The sequence below is a fragment of the Sapajus apella genome, unplaced genomic scaffold, assembly GCF_009761245.1.
Source record: "Sapajus apella isolate SASKATOON/1434 unplaced genomic scaffold, GSC_monkey_1.0 scaffold69, whole genome shotgun sequence".
In the NCBI taxonomy this organism is placed as follows: domain Eukaryota; kingdom Metazoa; phylum Chordata; class Mammalia; order Primates; family Cebidae; genus Sapajus; species Sapajus apella.
The window spans coordinates 10,700,549-10,720,127 of NW_022437009.1; the positions used below are offsets into that span (position 1 = coordinate 10,700,549).

Below are 19,579 nucleotides of genomic sequence, written 5' to 3' on the forward strand. Positions count from 1 at the left end.
GGCCAGGCTGGTCTCGAACTCCTGACCTCATGATCCTCCCTCCTTGGCCTCCCAAAGTGCTGGGATTACAGGCATGAGCCACTGCACTGGCCGGAAGTCTTACAAATTGATCCTTCACTATAGATAGTTTAAAAAGCATTGTTCTAGAGTGTAAAGATTTAGAGATGTGTAAACTAAACACAGAAACTGTCCCACCAAAATATATCTGGGAAGAGCTTTCTGTAGCATCCGATTAATTTATTCAACAAACTCAGCATCTGGCGTATTCCAGGCACTAGCTGGGTACTAGAATTAAAGATGGGCATAAAGATCTTGAGTATCAAACCTTGATTAATTCTCAGGTCTGAGTCTTCATAATGAAGAGACACAATTGGCTACTGTGTTTGGTCGGGCAGACAATCGTGTGTGGTTAGACTATTGTTTTTCTCTTTGGTTCCACCCAAGACTTAGTGTTTTTGTTTGTTTGCTTATTTCAGACACTGGGTTTGGCACAATCTTTACCTCAGATGATCGAGGCATTGTCTATTCCAAGTCTTTGGACCGACATCTCTACACTACGACAGGCGGAGAGACGGACTTTACCAACGTGACCTCCCTCCGAGGCGTCTACATAACAAGCGTACTCTCCGAAGGTGAGTCTGGGCATCACAGTGCTGCCCTGCACCTTCAGCCTCATGTGGTAGGATTTGAGGCTTCAGGGGAACCTGTCCCCCGTAACATCACTTGCCAAGCCAAGCCTACCTGTGTACATTTTTTACTTGTCTTTTTTTTTTTGAGACGCAGTTTCGCTCTTGTTGCCCAGGCTGGAGTGCAGTGGCACAATCTTGGCTCACTGCCACCTCTGCCTCCCAGGTTCAATAGATTCTCCTGCCTCAGCCTCTCCCAAGTAGCTGGGATTCTAGGCATGCACCACCATGCCTGGCTTTTGTATTTTTAGTAGCGGCAGTGCTTTGCCATGTTGGTCAGGCTGGTCTCGAACTCCTGACCTCAGGTGATCCACCCGTCTCGGCCTCCCAAGTGCTAGGACTACAGGCATGAGCCATTGTGCCTGGCCTGTTTCCTTTTTTTTATTGTGGCAAAATATATCTAACAAAATTTGCAGTTTTTAACATTGTATAGGGTACAATTCAGTAGCATTAAGCATAGTCACAATGTTGTGCAACCATCACCCGATTTCTAGAGCTTTTTCATCATCCCAAATAGAAACTGCACCAGGTGCACAACCACTCCTCATCCCCACCCAGTCCACAGCTCTGGTAACCAACATTCTATTTTGTCTCAATGAATTTGCCTGTTATAGGTAGCTCATGCAAGCAGAATCAGACACTATTGGTTTTTGTATGTCTGGCTTCTTTCACTTTGCATATTATTTCAAAGTTCAACTATATTGTAACATGTTTTAGAATTTCATTTATTCCTTTTTAAGGATAGAATATATTCCTTTGTTTGAATATAGTACCTTTTATTGTTTTGTTTTGTTTTTTTCTTTTTTGGAGATGGAGTCTTTCTCTGTTGCCCAGGCTGGAGTGCAGTGGGATAGTCTCGGCTCACTGCAACCTCTGTCTCTTGAGTTCAAGCAATTCTTCTGCCTCAGCCTCCCAGATAGCTGGGATTACAGGCATGCCCCACCACACCTGGCTAGTTTTTGTATTTTTAGTAGAAACGGGGTTTTGCCATGCTGGCCAGGCTGGTCTCCAACTCCTGACCTCAGGTGATCTGTCTGCCTCGGCCTACCAAAGTGCTGGGATTACAGACGTGAGCCACCGTGCCTGGCCTATTTTTCATTCATCCATTGATGGACAGTTAGGCTGTTTCCATTTTTGTCTCTTACCAATAACGAATGCTGCCATGAACATTGGTATACATGTAACTGTTTAAGTTGTTGCTTTCAGTTCCTTTCGGGATATATGTAGGAGTCAAATAGGAGGATCACATGATAATTCCATGTTTCAATTTTGGAGGAATTACCAATGGGTTTTCCACATGATTGTACCATTTTACATGCCATACAAAAGTATTCCAATTTCTCTACTTCATTGCTAACACATTATATTCTGTTATTTTTATAACAGCTATCCTAGTGGGAGTAAAGTAGTATCTTGTTTATGGCTTTGATTTGCATTTCTGTAATGACTGATGTTGTTGAACAACTTTTTATGTTCTCGTTGGCCATGTGAATATCTTCTTTAAAGAAGCTTCCATTCAAGTCCTGTAGATAGAAGAGATTTTTAAACTTGTGTTCACTGATGCTTCTCTGGTGCTTATGACAATTTTGGCACATAGTAGATGCTCAGTAATATTTGCTGAATGAGTCTGTGAATAAACAGCTGAACAGCCTTGCACTCAAAACCAGACAATGAACGCACCCTAAAAACATTTAAGACTGAGCCTGAAGTGTGATAGGCAGGAATGGGGAGGGAAGGGCATTTTCAGCTGAAGGAACTACACATGCAGAGTATCAAAGTCACAGGAGGGTTTGGGCTGGTGGTTGTGGTGAGACATTGGCTGATGCCGGGGGAGAAGGGATCAGGAGGAGAGTCCCGCAGGGACAGACCAAACCCATGCAAATTCTGGCTCCCAATTTTAAATAAGTTATGGTAAATAGAACTAGGAGTGAGCAGAGCAATGGCAAGTAGAAAGAAAGGTGTTTTGAGTCTATGTTGTTTAGGTTATAAAATGAGTCTTCTATATTGGGAGATGTAGGCCTATGAGAATAAGCCTGAATTTGACCCACTTCCTGCTCTTCTTGTTAAGGGCACAGCAATAGCCAGCCAAGGTTCCCTGTGTTCTACTCAGTGGCTATACAGAGCTCACCTTTCCTTAGGCCCCATTATACAAATAAACACATTAATCTCCAGTACAAAGACTCTTGAAGTGTCATTTTATTTACATATTTATTTTTCGGTAGGAGGTAGGGCCTGTTTTTATTTTGTAAAGCTCTGGCAGTGGCTTACAAGGTCCTGGAGATGTGGCTCCAGGTTTCCTCCCTGACTCATCTCCAGCTCTTCTCTTTCCATCTGCCCTACTCTCATCACACTGTCTACCTGCCAGTTCTTAACACACCAGGTACACATGCACGTACATGGATTAGAGATTTGCACCACAGTTCCCTCTGCCTCTCCAGAAAGCAACAAGGCTGATGATATGTCTGTGCTCATGTGTTACTTTTTGAATGAGACCTGCCCTGACTGTGCTATTTTAAATTCCAGTTTGCTCTCCCCTTCTCACGCATACACTCTCAATCCACCTTTAGCTGCGCAAGTTTTTCCATAGTACTTATTTTCTAGCATACTACATAATTTACTTATTTACTATGTCTAGTGCATGTCTCACCCTACTGGAATGTATTTTTCACAGTATTTTTTTTGTCTGTTTTGTTCACTGATATATTCCCAAAGGCTTACAAAAAGTTTTCATATCAGGCACAGAGGCTCACGCCTGTAATCCCAGCACTTCGGAAGGTCAAAGTGGGCAGAACACTTGAGGTCAGGAGTTTGAGACCAGCCTGGCCAACATAGTGAAACCCCATCTCTACTAAAAATACAAATTAGCCAGGCCTGGTGGCATGCAGCTGTAGTCCCAGCTACTCAGGAGGCTGAGGCATGAAAATCTCTTGAACTTGGGAGGTGGAGGTTGCAGTGAGCCAAGATGGAGCCACTGCAGTCAAGCCTGGATGATAGAGCAAGACTCTGTCTCAAAAAAAAAAAAAGTTTTCACATAGTAGGCACTCAGTAAATGTTTGTTGAATAAGTGAATTTTCGTTTATTTGCTTTCTTGTTTGCTTTTTCTTAGAAAACTCAAGGCCAGGCACGGTGGCTCACACCTGTACTCTTAGCACTTTGGGAGGCTGAGGTGGGTGGATCACCTGAGGTCAGAAGTTCAAGACCAGCCTGACCAACATGGTGAAACCCCGTCTCTACTAAAAATACAAAACATTAGCCGGGCATGGTGGCAGGTGCCTATAGTCCTAGCTGCTCAGGAGTCTGAGGCAGGAGAATCACTTGAACCCAGGAGGCAGAGATTATAGTGAGCCGAGATTGTGTCATTGCACTCCAGCCTGGACAACAAGAACAAAACTCCATCTCAAAAATAAATAAATAAATACAAATAAAAGAAAATTCAAAGGATTTCTCTGAACTTAAAACCTGCAACAGTTTATATCATTGAAAATAAGAATGGGGAAGAGACAAGGGAAAAAAAGAAAGGTATAAGAAAGATAGGATATGGAGTAGGAGAGAGACAATAATTCAGTTATTAATCCAGAACCGTGCACACTTATTCAATCTCAGGAGTCCCTAAAACAAGCCTAGTGTCATGGCCTTGTCTGAATAAAGATTAGGATGCCTTCCTATGGTAGATTTTGCCTCCCAGGCAAGCAAGCAAGGAAGGAGAACGGAATGTTGATAAGGAGTTAAAAGATATCTTTTTCAAAGAGTATCAGTCCTAGATAACTTGTGGAATTAATTGGGTCCTGTTCAGGGGGGACATCTTCTTCAAATATCTTTTTTTTTTTTTTTTTTTTTTTTTGAGTCAGAGTTTCACTCTTGTCGCCCAGGCTGGAGTACAATGGAGCAATCTTGGCTCCCTGCAACCTCCACCTCGCAGGTTCAAGCGATTCCCCTACCCTAGCCTCCCAAGTAGCTGGGATTATAGCCCACCACCACACCCAGCTAATTTTTTGTATTTTTGGTAGAGTCGGGGTTTCACCATGTTGGCCAGGCTGATCTCAAACTCCTGACCTCAGGTGATCCACCTGCCTCAGCGTCCCAAAGTGCTGGGATTACAGACGTGAGCCCCTGCACCCGGCCTCAAATATCATATTTAAAGCACTGCTCCGTTCCTCACCAACACTGAGCAGTTTTGTAAGGTGTTATAAGCTTGTTGGACACCGGGTGCTATACGGTCTCAGGAGTTATGCAATGATAAACTGAATCTAACTAGGTGCTTCCAATGTATCAGACTTAATGCCATTCTCTTCCCATTCAGATAATTCTATCCAGACCATGATTACTTTTGACCAAGGAGGAAGGTGGAAGCACCTGAGGAAGCCTGAAAACAGTGAATGTGATGCCACAGCAAAAAACAAGAATGAGGTTTGTTTACTCCAGCGTGTGCAGAGCACAGCAGCCTTTCCCTTGTGCTCTGATCAGCGCCGGGCTTTTGGATGATGAAGTTTCATACTTGATTAGGGTCCTCAGCATAAGTTGGAAAGTTTGGAGATGAGAGTAATGAAATTAACTTAGAATTTGGGAAGTAAGAACTGAGGAAAGGTCAGAATACTATGGATTATCTGTCTTTTAAAGAAGAACAAAACTGAGGGCTAACAATTTGTGGTTCACTGAACTGCTGAATGAAAACAATGGCCAGAGGGGCTGGTGATTAGTTAGGGGTTAGTATGGCAGTTGGGAGAATTGAGAAATTCTGCAAGAAGCCACAGCTCCACCTTTCATAAGCAGTGCACAGCCTTGCTCATCGGAAGCAAGAGGAAGAGGATCCACTCTTCCTTTCCCTCTGCCTAGGCTCCCATGGCCACTGGAGGCCTCCTAGCCGAGAGATTGGGAGCTGGAACTACAGAGGTGTCACTCCAGGAGAGCCAAAGCCAGGAGTGACAGGCCTTGGCAGGCAAGGAAAAAAGGGAGGAAAACAAGCTTTTTGTCTGGCTCTCACAGAATGTGAGAGGAGCTTGCGGGGACAGCTGGAGTTTCCTTCAGAAATGGAAGTACCGGTAGTTCCCGAGCTCTGCTCAGGATCCCTGTCACTGACATACACTTTGCTCTTCTAGGCAGGGTTTTCTGTTTTGTTTTAAGAGCCTCAGATGGTGAGAGAAACTGTGCCTCCCTACACCACCCCACACACTCTCCTCCTTTACACTCTCAAGCGCTGTTGCGTCTGCGCAACCCTCTGACTCATTTCCCATCTCCGCCTTGGCCCTGCCTGGCGGCCGCCCTCCTCATCTTAAGCCTGGGCAGCTTCAGTGGCCTCTGTGTTTGCCTTGCCACCTGCAGGCTCCCCATGCCCCTCCCTCCCCAGCACTGGATGTGGCTCCCTTGGCCTGTGGATGGCCCCTGTCCCTGACCTGGTGAGTGAAGATTCTCTCCTGGTGGGCCCTCTGTCGCCTTTTCATTGTCATTGCCCACCTTATCCCTGACACACCCCTTGTAACCCACCACCTTTCCCTGAGCACCCACACTATTCCTGGGGGACGTTGTGCCTGTGTTTCCCAACCCCAGTGGACTAGGATTAATGGAAATCCTAACCATCCTCAGTGACCATCCAGTTAGAACTAATCATTCCTCTTCATTGCATTAATAGTTTTGAACCTCTTCTTTTTTAAAAAATTGTAGTAAAATATACATAATGTAATATCTACCATTTTAGCCATTTTGACCCGCTTTTAGAGCACTAACTTTCATTTGGCTGCATACCTCAAGTTGTTTCTGACATATTTTCATTTTTCCCCAGCTTTATGGAGACAAAATTGACAAATAAAAATTGTACATATATTTACAGTGTACACTGTGATGTTTTGATATATGTATACATTGTGAAATGATTATCATAGTCAAGCTAATTAACATATACGTCACCTCAAAATTATCTTGGGGGTGTGTGTGTGTGGTGAGAACATTTCAGATCTAATCTCATGGCAAATTTCAATTAACAGTACAGTATTCTAGACTATAGTCACAATGTATATTTTCTCTCTAAAGCTTATTCATCCTGCATAACTGAAACTATGTACCCTTTGGCCTTCATCTCCCCCTACCCCAAGCTCCTGGAAGGCATAATTCTCCCTGCTTCTGTGAGTTTGACATTTTTACATTCCACTTTTAAGTGAGATCATGCAGTCTTTGTCTTTCTGTGCTGGGCTCATTTTACTTAACATAACATAATGCCTCTCAGTTTCACCGTGATTTTACAAATGACAGGATTTCCTTCTTTTTTTTTTTTTGAGACAGAGTCTCACTCTCCCACTGAGGCTGGAGTACAGTGGAGCGATCTTGGCTCACTGCAACCTCCGCCTCCCCAGTTCAAGCCATTCTCCTGCCTCAGCATCCTGAGTAGTTGGGATTACAGGCATGTGCCACCACGCCCAGCTAATTTTTGTATGTTTAGTAGAGACAAGGTTTCACCATGTTGGGCAGGCTGGTCTCAAACTTCTGACCTCAGGTGATCTGCCTGCCTTGGCCTCCCAAAGTGCTGGAATTACAGGCATGAGCCACCATGCCCAGCAGGATTTCCTTCTTTTTTAAGGCTGAATAATATTCCATTTTCTTTATCCATTCATCCATTAATGGATACTTAGGTTGATTCTGTATATTGGCTACTATGAATAATTCTGCAGTGGACATGGGAGCACAGATATCTTTTGGACATACCAATTTCATTTCTCTTGAATATATACCCAGAAAAGGGATTGCTGCCAGTTCTGTCCTTCATTTTCTTTTCTTTCTTTTTTTCTTTTTTTTTTTTTTTTTGAGATGCAGTCTCACCCTTTGGCCCAGGCTGGCTGGAGTGCAGTGTAGTGATCTCAGCTCACTGAAACCTCTGCCTTCCGGGTTCAAGTGATTCTCCTGCCTCAGCCTCCCGAGTAGCTGGGATTAAAAGTGTGCATCACCACACCCAGCTAATTTTTTGTGTCTTTAGTAGAGATGGAGTTTCACCATGTTGACCGGGCTGGTCTCAAAACCCCTGACCTCATGACCTGCCTGCCTCCACCTCCCAAAGTGCTGGGATTACAGGCATGAGCCACTGTGCCCTGCCCTGCTGTCCTTCATTTTTTAGGGAAATTTCTTACTGTATTGCATAGTATAGTAGCTGTATCAGGTAACATTCCCACCAACAGTGTGCAGGGTTCCCTTTTTTCCATGTCCTTGCCAATACTTATCTTTTATCTCTCTGCTAATAGCCATTCTAACTCGGGTGAGATGGTATCTCATTGTGATTTTTATTTGTATTTCCCTCATGATTAGTGACGTTGGACATTTTTTCATATACCTGTTGGCTATATTTGTATGTCTTTGTTTGAGAAATGGCTGTGCAGGTCCTTTGCCCGTTTTTTAGTTGGATTATTTATTTTCTTGCTATTGATTTGTTTGGATATTAACCCCTTATAAAATGTTTAGTTTGCAGATATTTTCTCCCATTCCATATATTGTCTCTCTTCTCTCTTTTGGTGATTTCCTTTGCTTTGCAGAAGCTTTTTAGTTTGATGCAATCTCATTTGTCTGTTTTTGTTTTTTGATGCCTGTGCTTTTAGGGTCATATCCAAAAAGCCATTGCCCAGATTAATGTCAAGAAGCTTTTTTCCCTATGTTTCCTTCTAGTAGTTTTTCAGTTTCAAGTCTTACATTTATGTCTCTAATCCATTTTGAGTTGATTTTTGCATATGACATGAAATAAGGATTGAAATTCATTCTTCTACATACAGATATTCAGTTTTCCCAGCACCATTTATTTAAGAGCCTGTCTTTTTCACATTGTGTGTTCTTGGCACCTTTGTCAAAGATAAGTTGACAATAAAATGCATAGATTTATTTCTGTGCTCTCTATTCTGTTCCATTGGTCTATATGTGTTTTTAATGCCAGTACCGTGCTGTTTTGATTACTATTGCTCTATAGTATATTTTGAAATTAGGTAGCATGATGTCTCCAGCTTTGTTCTTTTTGCTCGCAATTGCTTTGCTTATTCAGGGTCTTTTGTGGTTCCATATAAGAATTAGGATTGTTTTTCCTATTTCTGTGAAAAATACCATTGGAATTTTTTTTTAAGAGGCAGGGTCTTACTCTGTCACCCAGGCTGGAGTCCAGTGGCATAATCATAGCTTACTGCAGCCTCAAATTCCCTGGGCTCACTCAGTCCTCCCACCTCACCCTCTGGAGTAGCTAGGACTACAGGCATGTACCACCACACCTGTCTAATTTGGTATTTTTTGGTAGAGATGGGTTTTTGCCATGTTGCCCAAGCTGGTCTCGAACTCCTGGCCTCAAATGATCCTCCCACCTCAGCCTCCCTGCTGGGATTAGATGTGAGCCACCACACCTGGTTGTTTTGTTCTTGATGTACCTCAAGTACCTAAAAAAGTGCCTGAAATATAGTAGGTACTCAGTAAACATCTGATTAATTAATTAATATGTTTTTGTATTGTTCTGTGTTGTCGCAGAAAGAGGGTTATTTATAACCATATAAGAGTAAAAAAAGACAGTCAAAATAGTAGGCATTGCATCTGTAGATCACTTTGGGTAGTATGGACATTTTAACAATATTAATTATTCCAATCCAGGAACATAGGATATATTTTTTTTTTTTGTCATCTTCAGTTTCTTTCATCAGTGTTTTGTAGTTTTTAGTATACAAATCTTTCACCTCCTTGGTTAAATTTATTCCTAAGTTGTTTTTGTTTCTGTTTTTGTTTTTAAGTTTCTTTCTTGTGCTGTTGTAGATGGAATTTTCTTGATTTCTTTTTTGGATAGTTTGTTTTTAGTGTGCATTGTATTTTTATATGTTGATTTTATAATCTGTAACTTTTTGAATTTGTTTATTAGTTTTAACAGGTTTTTGGTGGAGTCTTTAAAGATTAAGGATTTTTATATATAAGTTTATGTCACTTGCAGACAGACAATTTTACTTCTTCCTTTCTGGTTTGGATGTCTTTTATTTCTTTTTCTTGCCTAATTGCTCTGGCTAAGACTTCTGTTGCTATAATGAACAGAAGTGGTGAGAGTGGGCATCTTTGTCTTGTTCCTGTTTGAGATATTGACCTGTAACTTTGTTTTCTTCTACTGTCCTTGTCTAGTTTGGATAGCAGTGTAATACTAGCCTTATAAAATGAGTTTGGAGGTCTTTCATTCTCTTCAATTTTTAGAAGAGTTTGAGAAGGATTGGTATTAATTCTTCTTTGAAGAATGTTTGCTAGAATTCACCATTGAATCCATCAGGTCCTAAGCTTTTCTTGTTGGGAGATTTTTGATTACCAATTGGGCGTCCTTACTCTTTTTTTTTTTTTTTTTTTTTTTTTTTGAGACGGAGTTTCAGTCTTGTTACCCAGGCTAGAGTGCAATGGCGCGATCTCGGCTCACTGCAACCTCCACCTCCTGGGTTCAGGCAATTCTTCTGCCTCAGCCTCCCGAGCAGCTGGGATCGCAGGCATGCACCACCATGCCCAGCTAATTTTTTGTATTTTCAGTAGAGACGGGGTTTCACCATGTTGACCGGGATGGTCTCGATCTCTTGACCTCGTGATCCACCCGCCTCGGCCTCCCAAAGTGCTGGGATTACAGGCTTGAGCCACCGCGCCCGGCCCCTCCTTACTCTTAATAGTATGTTCAGATCTTCTATTTCTTCTTCATGATACAGTCTTGGTAGGCTGTATGTGTCTAGAAAGTCATTCATTTTTTTCTAGATTATCTAATTAGTTGATGTATAATTGTTCATAGTAGACTTTTATTATCCTCTGTTTTTCTGTAGTATCAGTTGTAATGTCTCTTCTCACATTTCTGATTTTAGTTGAGTCTTCTCTTTTTTCTTATTCTAATTAAGTTTGTCACTTTTTTATCTTGTCAAAAAAAAAAAAACAAATTTCATTGATCTTTCCTATTATTTTTCTAACTTCTATTTCACTTATTTCTGTTCTGTTATTATTTCCTGCCTTCTGCTAACTTTGGCCTTAGTTTGTTCTTCTTTTTCTAGTTCCTTGGTGTGTAAAGTTAGGATTTTTGAGATTTTTTTTTTTTTCTTAATTCATCACCATAAACTTTCTTCTTAGAACTGCTTTTGCTGCATCGCTTAAGATTTGGTATGTTGTGTTTCTCCTTTCCTTTGTCCCAAGATGTTTTTTTGATTTCCCTTTTCTTTGACCCATTGGTTGTTCAAGAATATGTTGTTCGATTTCCATATTCGTGTGAATTTTCCTCCTGTTTTTGATTTCTAGTTTCATAATGTTGTAGTTGAAAAGATACTTGAGGTGATTTCAGTCTTCTCTTTATTAAGGCTTGTTTTGTGGCCTAACATATGAACTATCCTGGAGAATATTCTGTGTGCACTTGACAAGAATGTATATTCTGCTGCTGTTGGATAGAATGTTCTGTATATGTCTGTTAGGTCCATTTGTATGGTGTTGTTCAAGTTTGCTCTTTCCTTATTTGTTTTCTGTCTGGATGATTTATCCAGTGTTGAAAGTATAGTATTGAAGTCCCTTACTATTATCGCATTATTGTCTACCTCTTCCTTCAGTTCGGTTAATGTTTGATTTATACATGTAGGTGCTCTAATGTTGAGTGCATTTATATTTACCATTGTTATATGGTCTTAATGAATTGACACCTTTATCGTTGAGTAGTAACTTTATCTCTTATGATAGTTTTTGACTTAAAGTCTATTTTGTCTGATATAAATATAGCCACTGCTCTCTTTTGGCTACCATTTGTGTGGAGTATTTTTTTTTTTTATCTCTACTTTCAGCTTGTGTGCCCCCTTACACACATAGTCCTTTACAGATGGCTTCAGCAGGGAAAGCCCTTACCAGGTAGCTCATCCAGAGATTCTTGGGGGGCAACTTATAGGTTATGCAGGTAGGTGGGCCTGGTGCCGTGGTCTTTGGGGGTAGCTTGGAGGCTGGATCCACTGAGGCAGGCCTGGCAGTAGGATCTACTAGGGTAGACCTGTTAAGTGGATCTTTAGATGGAACACCTGGATCTTTAGGTGGAACACCAGTAGATATACAGGAGCCAACCTGATGCAGGGGTGGGCCCTACCCAGAGCCTGCAGGGGCCGGCCTGATGCAGGGGTCCACTTGGCTGGGTCCTGGGGCCTGGCACCTTGGGGGCAGGCCTAGAGCCTGGGTCTGTGAGAGTGGGCCTGGAGCCTTAGACACTGGTTTCTTAAAGACAAGACTGGATCTTATTTCAAACCACCACCACATCTCTTACAGTGTCTGAGGTATATCAGGTGGTTATCAGGTTTATTTGTGTAGAGTCATGCTTTAAACATTTGTCAGAGGCTTTGATGTAATGCAAAAATAAACTGAGACAGGTTACATGTGAGGAAATAATTGTATATTTGCTTCCAAATATTCTAGTACGTTTCAGAATCAAGAGTATGCCACTGAGCTACAACTCAACAACAAATAAATAGCCTGGATAAAAAATAGGCAAAGAACTTGAATAGACATTTCTCCAAAAAAGATATAGAAGTGACTAACAAGCATATAAAAAGAATCTCAGCATCACTAATCATTAGTAAAATGCAAGTCAAAACCGCAATGAGTCTCCTCACACAGATTAGGGTGGCTACTATTTTAAAAAGTGTTGGCAAGGATATGGGGAAATTGGAGCCCTGGTGCACTGTTGGTGAAAATGTAAAATGGCGCAGCTGCTACAGAAAGCAGTATAGTAGATCCTTAAAAAATTAAAAATAGAATTATCATACCCAGCAATTCCACTTCTGGGTATATACCCAAAAGAATTGAAAGCAGGGTCTCAAAAAGATATTTATACACCCATGTACATAGCAGCATTATTCACAATAGCCAAAAGGTAGAGGCAGCTTGTGTCTATTGACAGATAAATGAGTAAATAAAATGTGGGGTGTATGTGGATACAGATACACACATACACAAATAAATAATATTTAGCCTTTAAAAGGAAGAAATTCTGACATAGCTATTAATACAATATGGATAAGCCTTGAGCACCTTATGCCAAGTGCAATAAGCCAGACACAAAATGATAAATATTATATTATTCTACTTATATGAGGTACCTAGAGTAGCCAAATTCATAGAAACACAAAGTAAAATGGTAGTTTCCAGGAGCTGGCAGGAGGAAGGAAGTGGGGAACTGTTGCTTAATTGGTGATTGAATTTTATAAGATAAAAAAGTTTTAGAGATTTTGTTGTACAACAATGTGAATATACTTAACACTACTGAACTATATTCCTAAATAAATAGTTAAGATGGTACATTTATCTAGGTCTGGGTTAACTTAAAGTTTTATTGGAAGGGCTCTGTAAGATGATTAAAGAAATTGTCTCTGGTTTTAATCTAAGCCTTTGTTTCTTCACAGTGCAGCCTTCATATTCATGCTTCATACAGCATCTCCCAGAAACTGAATGTTCCAATGGCCCCACTCTCAGAGCCGAATGCCGTAGGCATTGTCATTGCTCATGGTAAGGAGCTCCCACTCACCACCTCCAGCTGGAACAGTGGCTGAGCACACCGAAACTTAGCCACAGGCCCTGAACCCTCTGAGAAGAAACACTGTGGATGTTTTTACATTCCTTTGGTAGAATTTCTTACATTATAACAATACTTTGGGTTTTTCATCAACTCCCATCAGAAAGAGCAACACAATTTCTCCCAAGTTCTGGGGAGCTACTAAAAGAGGCTTGATGGGAAATAATCAGAATAAATTCATTCAAAATTATTCACTCATGAGTAATTCCTCTCTGTTTCATTGCCTATTTGTGCTGATGAGATGGCGGATTATGTTGCAGGTAGCGTGGGGGATGCCATCTCAGTGATGGTTCCAGATGTGTACATCTCAGATGATGGGGGCTACTCTTGGACAAAGATGCTGGAAGGACCCCACTATTACACCATCCTGGATTCTGGAGGCATCATTGTAGCCATTGAGCACAGCAGCCGTCCTATCAATGTGATTAAGTATGCATGAGCTCATCTCACACACTGTCTGCATAGAGGGCAACTAGGGGAATGTTCTGCAGTTTACTGGGGGGATGTTACAGACCATGATTCAAATTTTTGCATTCGACAGAGCTGTAGGTAAGATTCTAGAAAGGATTGCTTTTAATTGGCAGCACAGATTAAATGGTATTGCTTTTTCCTCTGACTGCCTCTAGCTAACAAATTTGTCACTTCTTAAAAACATTCTTTCTGAGTCGGGTGCAGTGCCTGTAATTCCATCACTTTGGGAGGCCAAAGCAGGAGGATCACCTGAGCCCAGGAGTTCAAGACCAGCCTGGGCAACATAGCAAGACCTTGTCTCTAATATTATTTCAATATTAATTGGAATAATTAATTGTTATTTATTTCAAGGCCATGCACCACGTCCAGCCTTGAATTTATTAATTTAAAACCCAGTTCTTACCTGGGTCACTCTCCTCTCTTTCCTTTGAAATAACTTCTGTAAAGGTATTTACTTTCATACTCTGAATTAATCTCTTTTCCCTAGCCTGATAACCACGGACACTAAAAGTTAAAAGAGTTGGCCGGGTGCAGTGGCTCACACCTGTAATCCCATTGGCAGGTGGATCATGAGGTCAAGAGATCAAGACCATCCTGGCCAACATGGTGAAAGCTCGTCTCTACTAAAAATACAAAAATTAGCTGGGTGTGGTGGCATGTGCCTGTAATCCCAGCTACTCAGGAGGCTGAGGCACAAGAATCGCTTGAACCCAGGTGGTGGAGGTTACAGTGAGCTGAGATTGCAGCCACTACACTCGAGCCTAGTGACAGAGCAGACTCTACCTCAAAAAAAAAAAAAGTTAAAATAGTTCTGAGCCAATAAGCCATCACCTAAATATAAGGGGTTTTGTCTGGTTTGGGATCAAACAGCCAGAGTGGTTTCCTGAATTCCCAGTACACGTTGATTCTCTGTCATGATCTTTCTCTAATTGTGGTTTCAGGTTCTCCACAGACGAAGGTCAATGCTGGCAAACCTACACATTCACCAGGGACCCCATCTATTTCACTGGCCTAGCTTCAGAACCTGGAGCTAGGTCCATGAATATCAGCATTTGGGGCTTCACAGAATCTTTCCTGAGCAGCCAGTGGGTCTCCTACACCATTGATTTTAAAGATATCCTTGAAAGGAACTGTGAGTGTCTCCTCTGATCTTTTCTACCAGAAACTTGTAAGCTTATTTTCCTAAATAATCAATATGGTTTAATTTATTTTGGCTGAAATCAGCAGATACATATGCATATGAAAGAGGATTGACAGATGTTTTGTATGGGTGATTAAGTAATGGAATGGCATCAGAAAAACAGCCTCCTTGGTGCTAGCACTGTCCAGGAGAAATATGAGGGCCACATATGTCATTGAAATTATTCTGTCAGCTACGTTATAAAAGTGAAAAGGAAGGTGATAGTAATAAAATAAGCTTAATAGATCCAAAATATTATCATTTCAACATTAAGCAATATTAAAGGCCGAGAAAATAGCTTCAGGAAAGGATTCACAGTGTGCATTGCACAGTGTTCCCGAAGTGTCACAAGCAAACCCTGACCTCAGTGCCAAACAAAGGTGCTGGCATTATACTAAGAGATAAGTAGGATAAAGAAAAACCCTGGAGAAAGGATGACCTGTAGTTGCGAGTTGGCATAATACAATAAAATACTTAACGTTTGCAGACGTTAAGCTCCAAATTCAACTTCAGTTCAGTTTGGTCCTTTGAGACTGTGTCATGGGCTCATTTCCTCAGCATGTTGATTCAGTGACTCCTAAGGGAGCAGACCCTTGGTTTGAACCTTACTTTTCCATAAGATGTTCAAATAGATGTATTGCCTGAGGGTCGCTGTCATCTAAATCCATTCAGTAGGCTATACAGAAGCTGGCTTAGGAGTTCTCCCCTCAGCAGTCAGTTCTCCAGTTACCCCTAAAGTTTAATGTCATTAAAAGATTTGTTAAGCACCTGCTCTTTATCAGGCTCTATGCTGGTCTTCATATCCCGAAGGATAAAAACCTAATCCACTGTCTTTAGGTCACAGGCTTTGAGTCGTTTTTCCAGTAGATGATACGACATACTAAGCCAGAAACCATGTTTATCAACAATCTGCATTTGAGAACCGGTCAACTAGAGCTAGAAGTCTAGGAAGAGGATGTTTTCCCTTCTGCTTTAAGCCAATGAACACATGGTGAAATTGAACCTGTGCTCTTGGCTAATTAGTATCTTGTCCTAAACAAAGAGCTCTCTGGCCCTGAGTGGAGAATATCTGGTTGCTTACCTATGACAGCTCCTGCTGACTGAGAACGTAGGTATGCAAGACACACAGACAGCAGCCTCTTAGTTATCTTAGTTTGGAAGGAACTTCAGAGATTTTCTATCCATCTTCCCACTTTAAAACAAATAGAGTTTTTCCTAGTCCTCAGATGGATGTTGAGATGGAAAGAATACTCTTTTGGCACGAGGAAATGCAATTGCTAGTAGGCTCTAGACTAATGTAACTTTTTGTTTGCAATTCCAAAATGAAGCAATAGGTTGAGTCAGACATTCCCACTTTCCCTCTCCTTGTTCTTCCTATAGCCTGGCAGCTGCCTCCCGTGGGTGGGTTCTGTGCTGTGCACTTTCCTGAACAGTCTCTCTCTCCTTTAGGTGAAGAGAAGGACTATACCATATGGCTGGCACACTCCACAGACCCTGAAGATTATGAAGATGGCTGCATTTTGGGCTATAAAGAACAGTTTCTGCGGCTACGCAAGTCATCCGTGTGTCAGAATGGTCGAGACTATGTTGTGACCAAGCAGCCCTCCATCTGCCTCTGTTCCCTGGAGGACTTTCTCTGGTATCAGCATTCCTCAGATTGCTCTGTCTCCCGTTCCCTGTTGGAGGAGGTGAAAGACAGTTTCCTTATACGGCTAACAAATATTGAAATCCAGCCGGGTGCAGTGGCACACATCTGTAATCCCAGCACTTTGGGAGGCCAAGGTGGATGGATCACTTGAGGCTAAGAGTTCAAGACCCCAGCCCGGCCAACATGGTGAAACTCTGTCTCTACAAAAAAAAAAAAAATTAACCAGGCATGGGGATGCATGCCTATAATCCTAGCTGCTCAGGTGGCTAAGACACAAAAATCACTTGAACCTGGGAGGCAAACGTTGCAGTAAGCCAAGATTGTGTTACTGCACTCTAGCTTGGGCAACAGAGCAAGACTCTTTTTGTTTTTTGAGATGGAGTCTCGCTCTGTCACCTAGGCTGGGGTGCAGTGGCGTGATCTCGGCTCACTGCTACTTCCACCTCCCAGGTTCAAGCAATTCTCCTGCCTCAGCCTCCTAAGTAGCTGGGACTACAGGCACCTGCCACCACACCCGGGTAATTTTTGTATTTTTAGTAGAGACAGGGTTTCACCATATTGGCCAGGCTGGTCTCTAACTTCTGACCTTGTGATCCACTCACCTCGGCCTCCCAAAGTGCTGGGATTACAGGCATGAGCCACCGCACCCAGCCAAGACTGTTGTCTCAAAAAAATTGAAACCCTTTTCCCCATCAGTGTAGAACTGCTGCTTCTTATCAAGGAAACTGAGGCACAAAGAAAGGAAACCAAAATTGTTAATAATTGGACAGATAATATAATCACATTAGACAGTTAATTATTGGGCAGAACCAGCAACAAACCCCAGAAATCCTGAGTTGACAGTGGTGGGAAGGAGAGAAGTGATATAAGAAAGAAGAGAATAATACAAACAAAAATCTGCAGGAAATGAAAAGACAAAAACACCAAAAAAAAAAAATGGTAGAGGAGCAAAGAGGAAATTGGACTTGAGAAAACAGCCTGAGACCTGGCATGGTGGCTCATGCCTGTAAACCCAGCACTTTGGGAGCCCTAGGTGGGCGCATCACCTGAGGTCAGGAGTTCGAGACCATCCTGAGCAATATGACAAGACCCCATCTCAAACCAAAAAGAAAAAGAAAACAGCCTGACAGCGTGAGCTCAGCAGGTGGGACACTAGGTTTTGGATCCTCTCCAAGAATAAAGACAGAGAGATGGTGGTTGGCCCTAAGACTAGAGGTGACATCAGTATAGTCATGGTCCCATCAAGGTTTAGAGGCCATCAAAGTGGACTCCCTAGAGTTCAGGATCATCCAGGCTTAAGGATTAGTTGCTTGGCTGGCATAGGGTTACTTGATTATATAAGGGCAAGGAGTCCCTGGATGGCATAAATGAGGTAATTTTCAGGCAAATGAGCGGAACTGCTTCACATCACAGATAAAATCTGTGGAACTTGTTACCTGCAAAAGATACTGACACGAAATAAAAGTAGATCCTAAAGGATTTGGACAAAGAAGGCAGGCAGATAGTAGCCGTGGCCCTGGGCATGATGTTCTCTCAAACCACAGGTGACAATAGAATACAGGTCGAACCAAAATGCAGATCTGACACAGTGTGATTCCTCCTGCATGGCTCACACCTGTGTTTGCCATGCTCAAGGGTCCACCCTTTTCTGTTTCCGTAAGGATCACCTTTGGTGTTCCAGTAGGGCTAGAGGTCATCAATGAGCCTGTAATACTCTAAAGGATTCTCTCCCATCCTCGACTCCATGTATGCCAGGCTCTTCACCTGTGCTTCTCCTCTTCTCCAACTATGCCATGGTTCTTCAGAGCTCCAGGCCTTTGCACATGATGCCTCCTCTGCCTGGAAAGTCTCTCCACAGTCCCTGCTTTACCCGCAAGTCTGGCGACTTCCCACTTAGCCTTTCGTACTTAGCTTAGGTATCACCACTAGATGGGCTTTCCCTCATCTAGACCCTCAGAGTTCTATTACAGCACTTACTATGTTTTAATTACTTTTTTTTTTTTTTGAGATGGAGTTTCACTCTTGTTGCCCAGGCTGAATCTCAGCTCACTGCAATCTCTGCCTTCTGAGTTCCAGTGATTCTCCTGCCTCAGCCTCCCGAGTAGCTGGGATTACAGACATGCACCACCATACCCGGCTAACTTTGTATTTTTAGTAGTGATAGGGTTTCTCCATGTTCGTCACGCTGGTCTCGAACTCCCGACCTCAGGTGATCCACCCACCTCTACCTTTCAAAGTGCTGGAATTACAGGCGTGAGCCACTGCTCCCAGCCCTTTAATTACTATTTATAGGTTTGCTTCCACCATTAAGCCTCACATTTCTTGGGAGCATATTATATTTGATAATAATGTAGTAAGCATGATAGCAGCTAACATTTATTGAGCACTAACTCTGTGCGAGGCACTATCCTGGGCAATTTACATTTAACCTCACAACAGAGAGGACGTGACTGACTTGCTCATGGGAATTGGAAGAGCTGGGATGTGAAGGTGGCATCTCACCTCCAGAGCCCACATGTTTGGAAATTGGGTCCTTTATTAGTGAGAAGGGTACTCACAAAATCCAGAATTTTTGGATTGAGTACCTAAAACTCTCACCTGAATTTCCTCCTGTTATAGGAAGGGTGATATCTTCAGCATCTTTTGTTCTCTATACCCACTCTCCTAAATACTTAACAGGAAAACCTTGAAATACAAGCGGCATCTATATATTCCCCAAATACTCATTTAATACCAGCTATGCACAGGCAATGAAAAAAGTGATAATGGAAAATTTGTTGCAAAACAGAAGGTGGCAGATGCCATGGGGATTTAGAAAAGGAAGAGAATATTTCATCTAGAGCTGAAAGGAAGTGGGTCACAGAAGGCCTTGTTGAGGAGGTGGTATGAGCTGAGCATTGGCAAATGGTAGGATTCGAACATGAGCATCTGGGAAGAAGCAGGTCATCAACGCCAGTGGACTGCTGTGAGCAGAGACACCAACAGCATGATCAAGGAAGGGTGTTCTGGAAGATAGGCCATTGGGGAAGTCATAGTAGCCATGATAA

The 19,579-nt window shown here is 42.1% G+C and overlaps 1 protein-coding gene across 5 annotated transcripts in view; it reads left to right on the plus strand.

The window, feature by feature from the left end:
- Nucleotides 1–19,579, plus strand: part of SORT1 (sortilin 1) — an 81,421-nt gene that overhangs the window by 54,092 nt on the left and 7,750 nt on the right. For all 5 annotated transcript variants that reach the window (XM_032249864.1, XM_032249863.1, XM_032249866.1 and 2 more), the window contains exons 10-15: nt 477–632; nt 4,987–5,093; nt 13,064–13,166; nt 13,494–13,662; nt 14,646–14,836; nt 16,334–16,523. In XM_032249864.1, the coding sequence (XP_032105755.1) occupies nt 477–632; nt 4,987–5,093; nt 13,064–13,166; nt 13,494–13,662; nt 14,646–14,836; nt 16,334–16,523 (916 nt within the window). The remainder of the gene's footprint in view (nt 1–476; nt 633–4,986; nt 5,094–13,063; nt 13,167–13,493; nt 13,663–14,645; nt 14,837–16,333; nt 16,524–19,579) is intronic.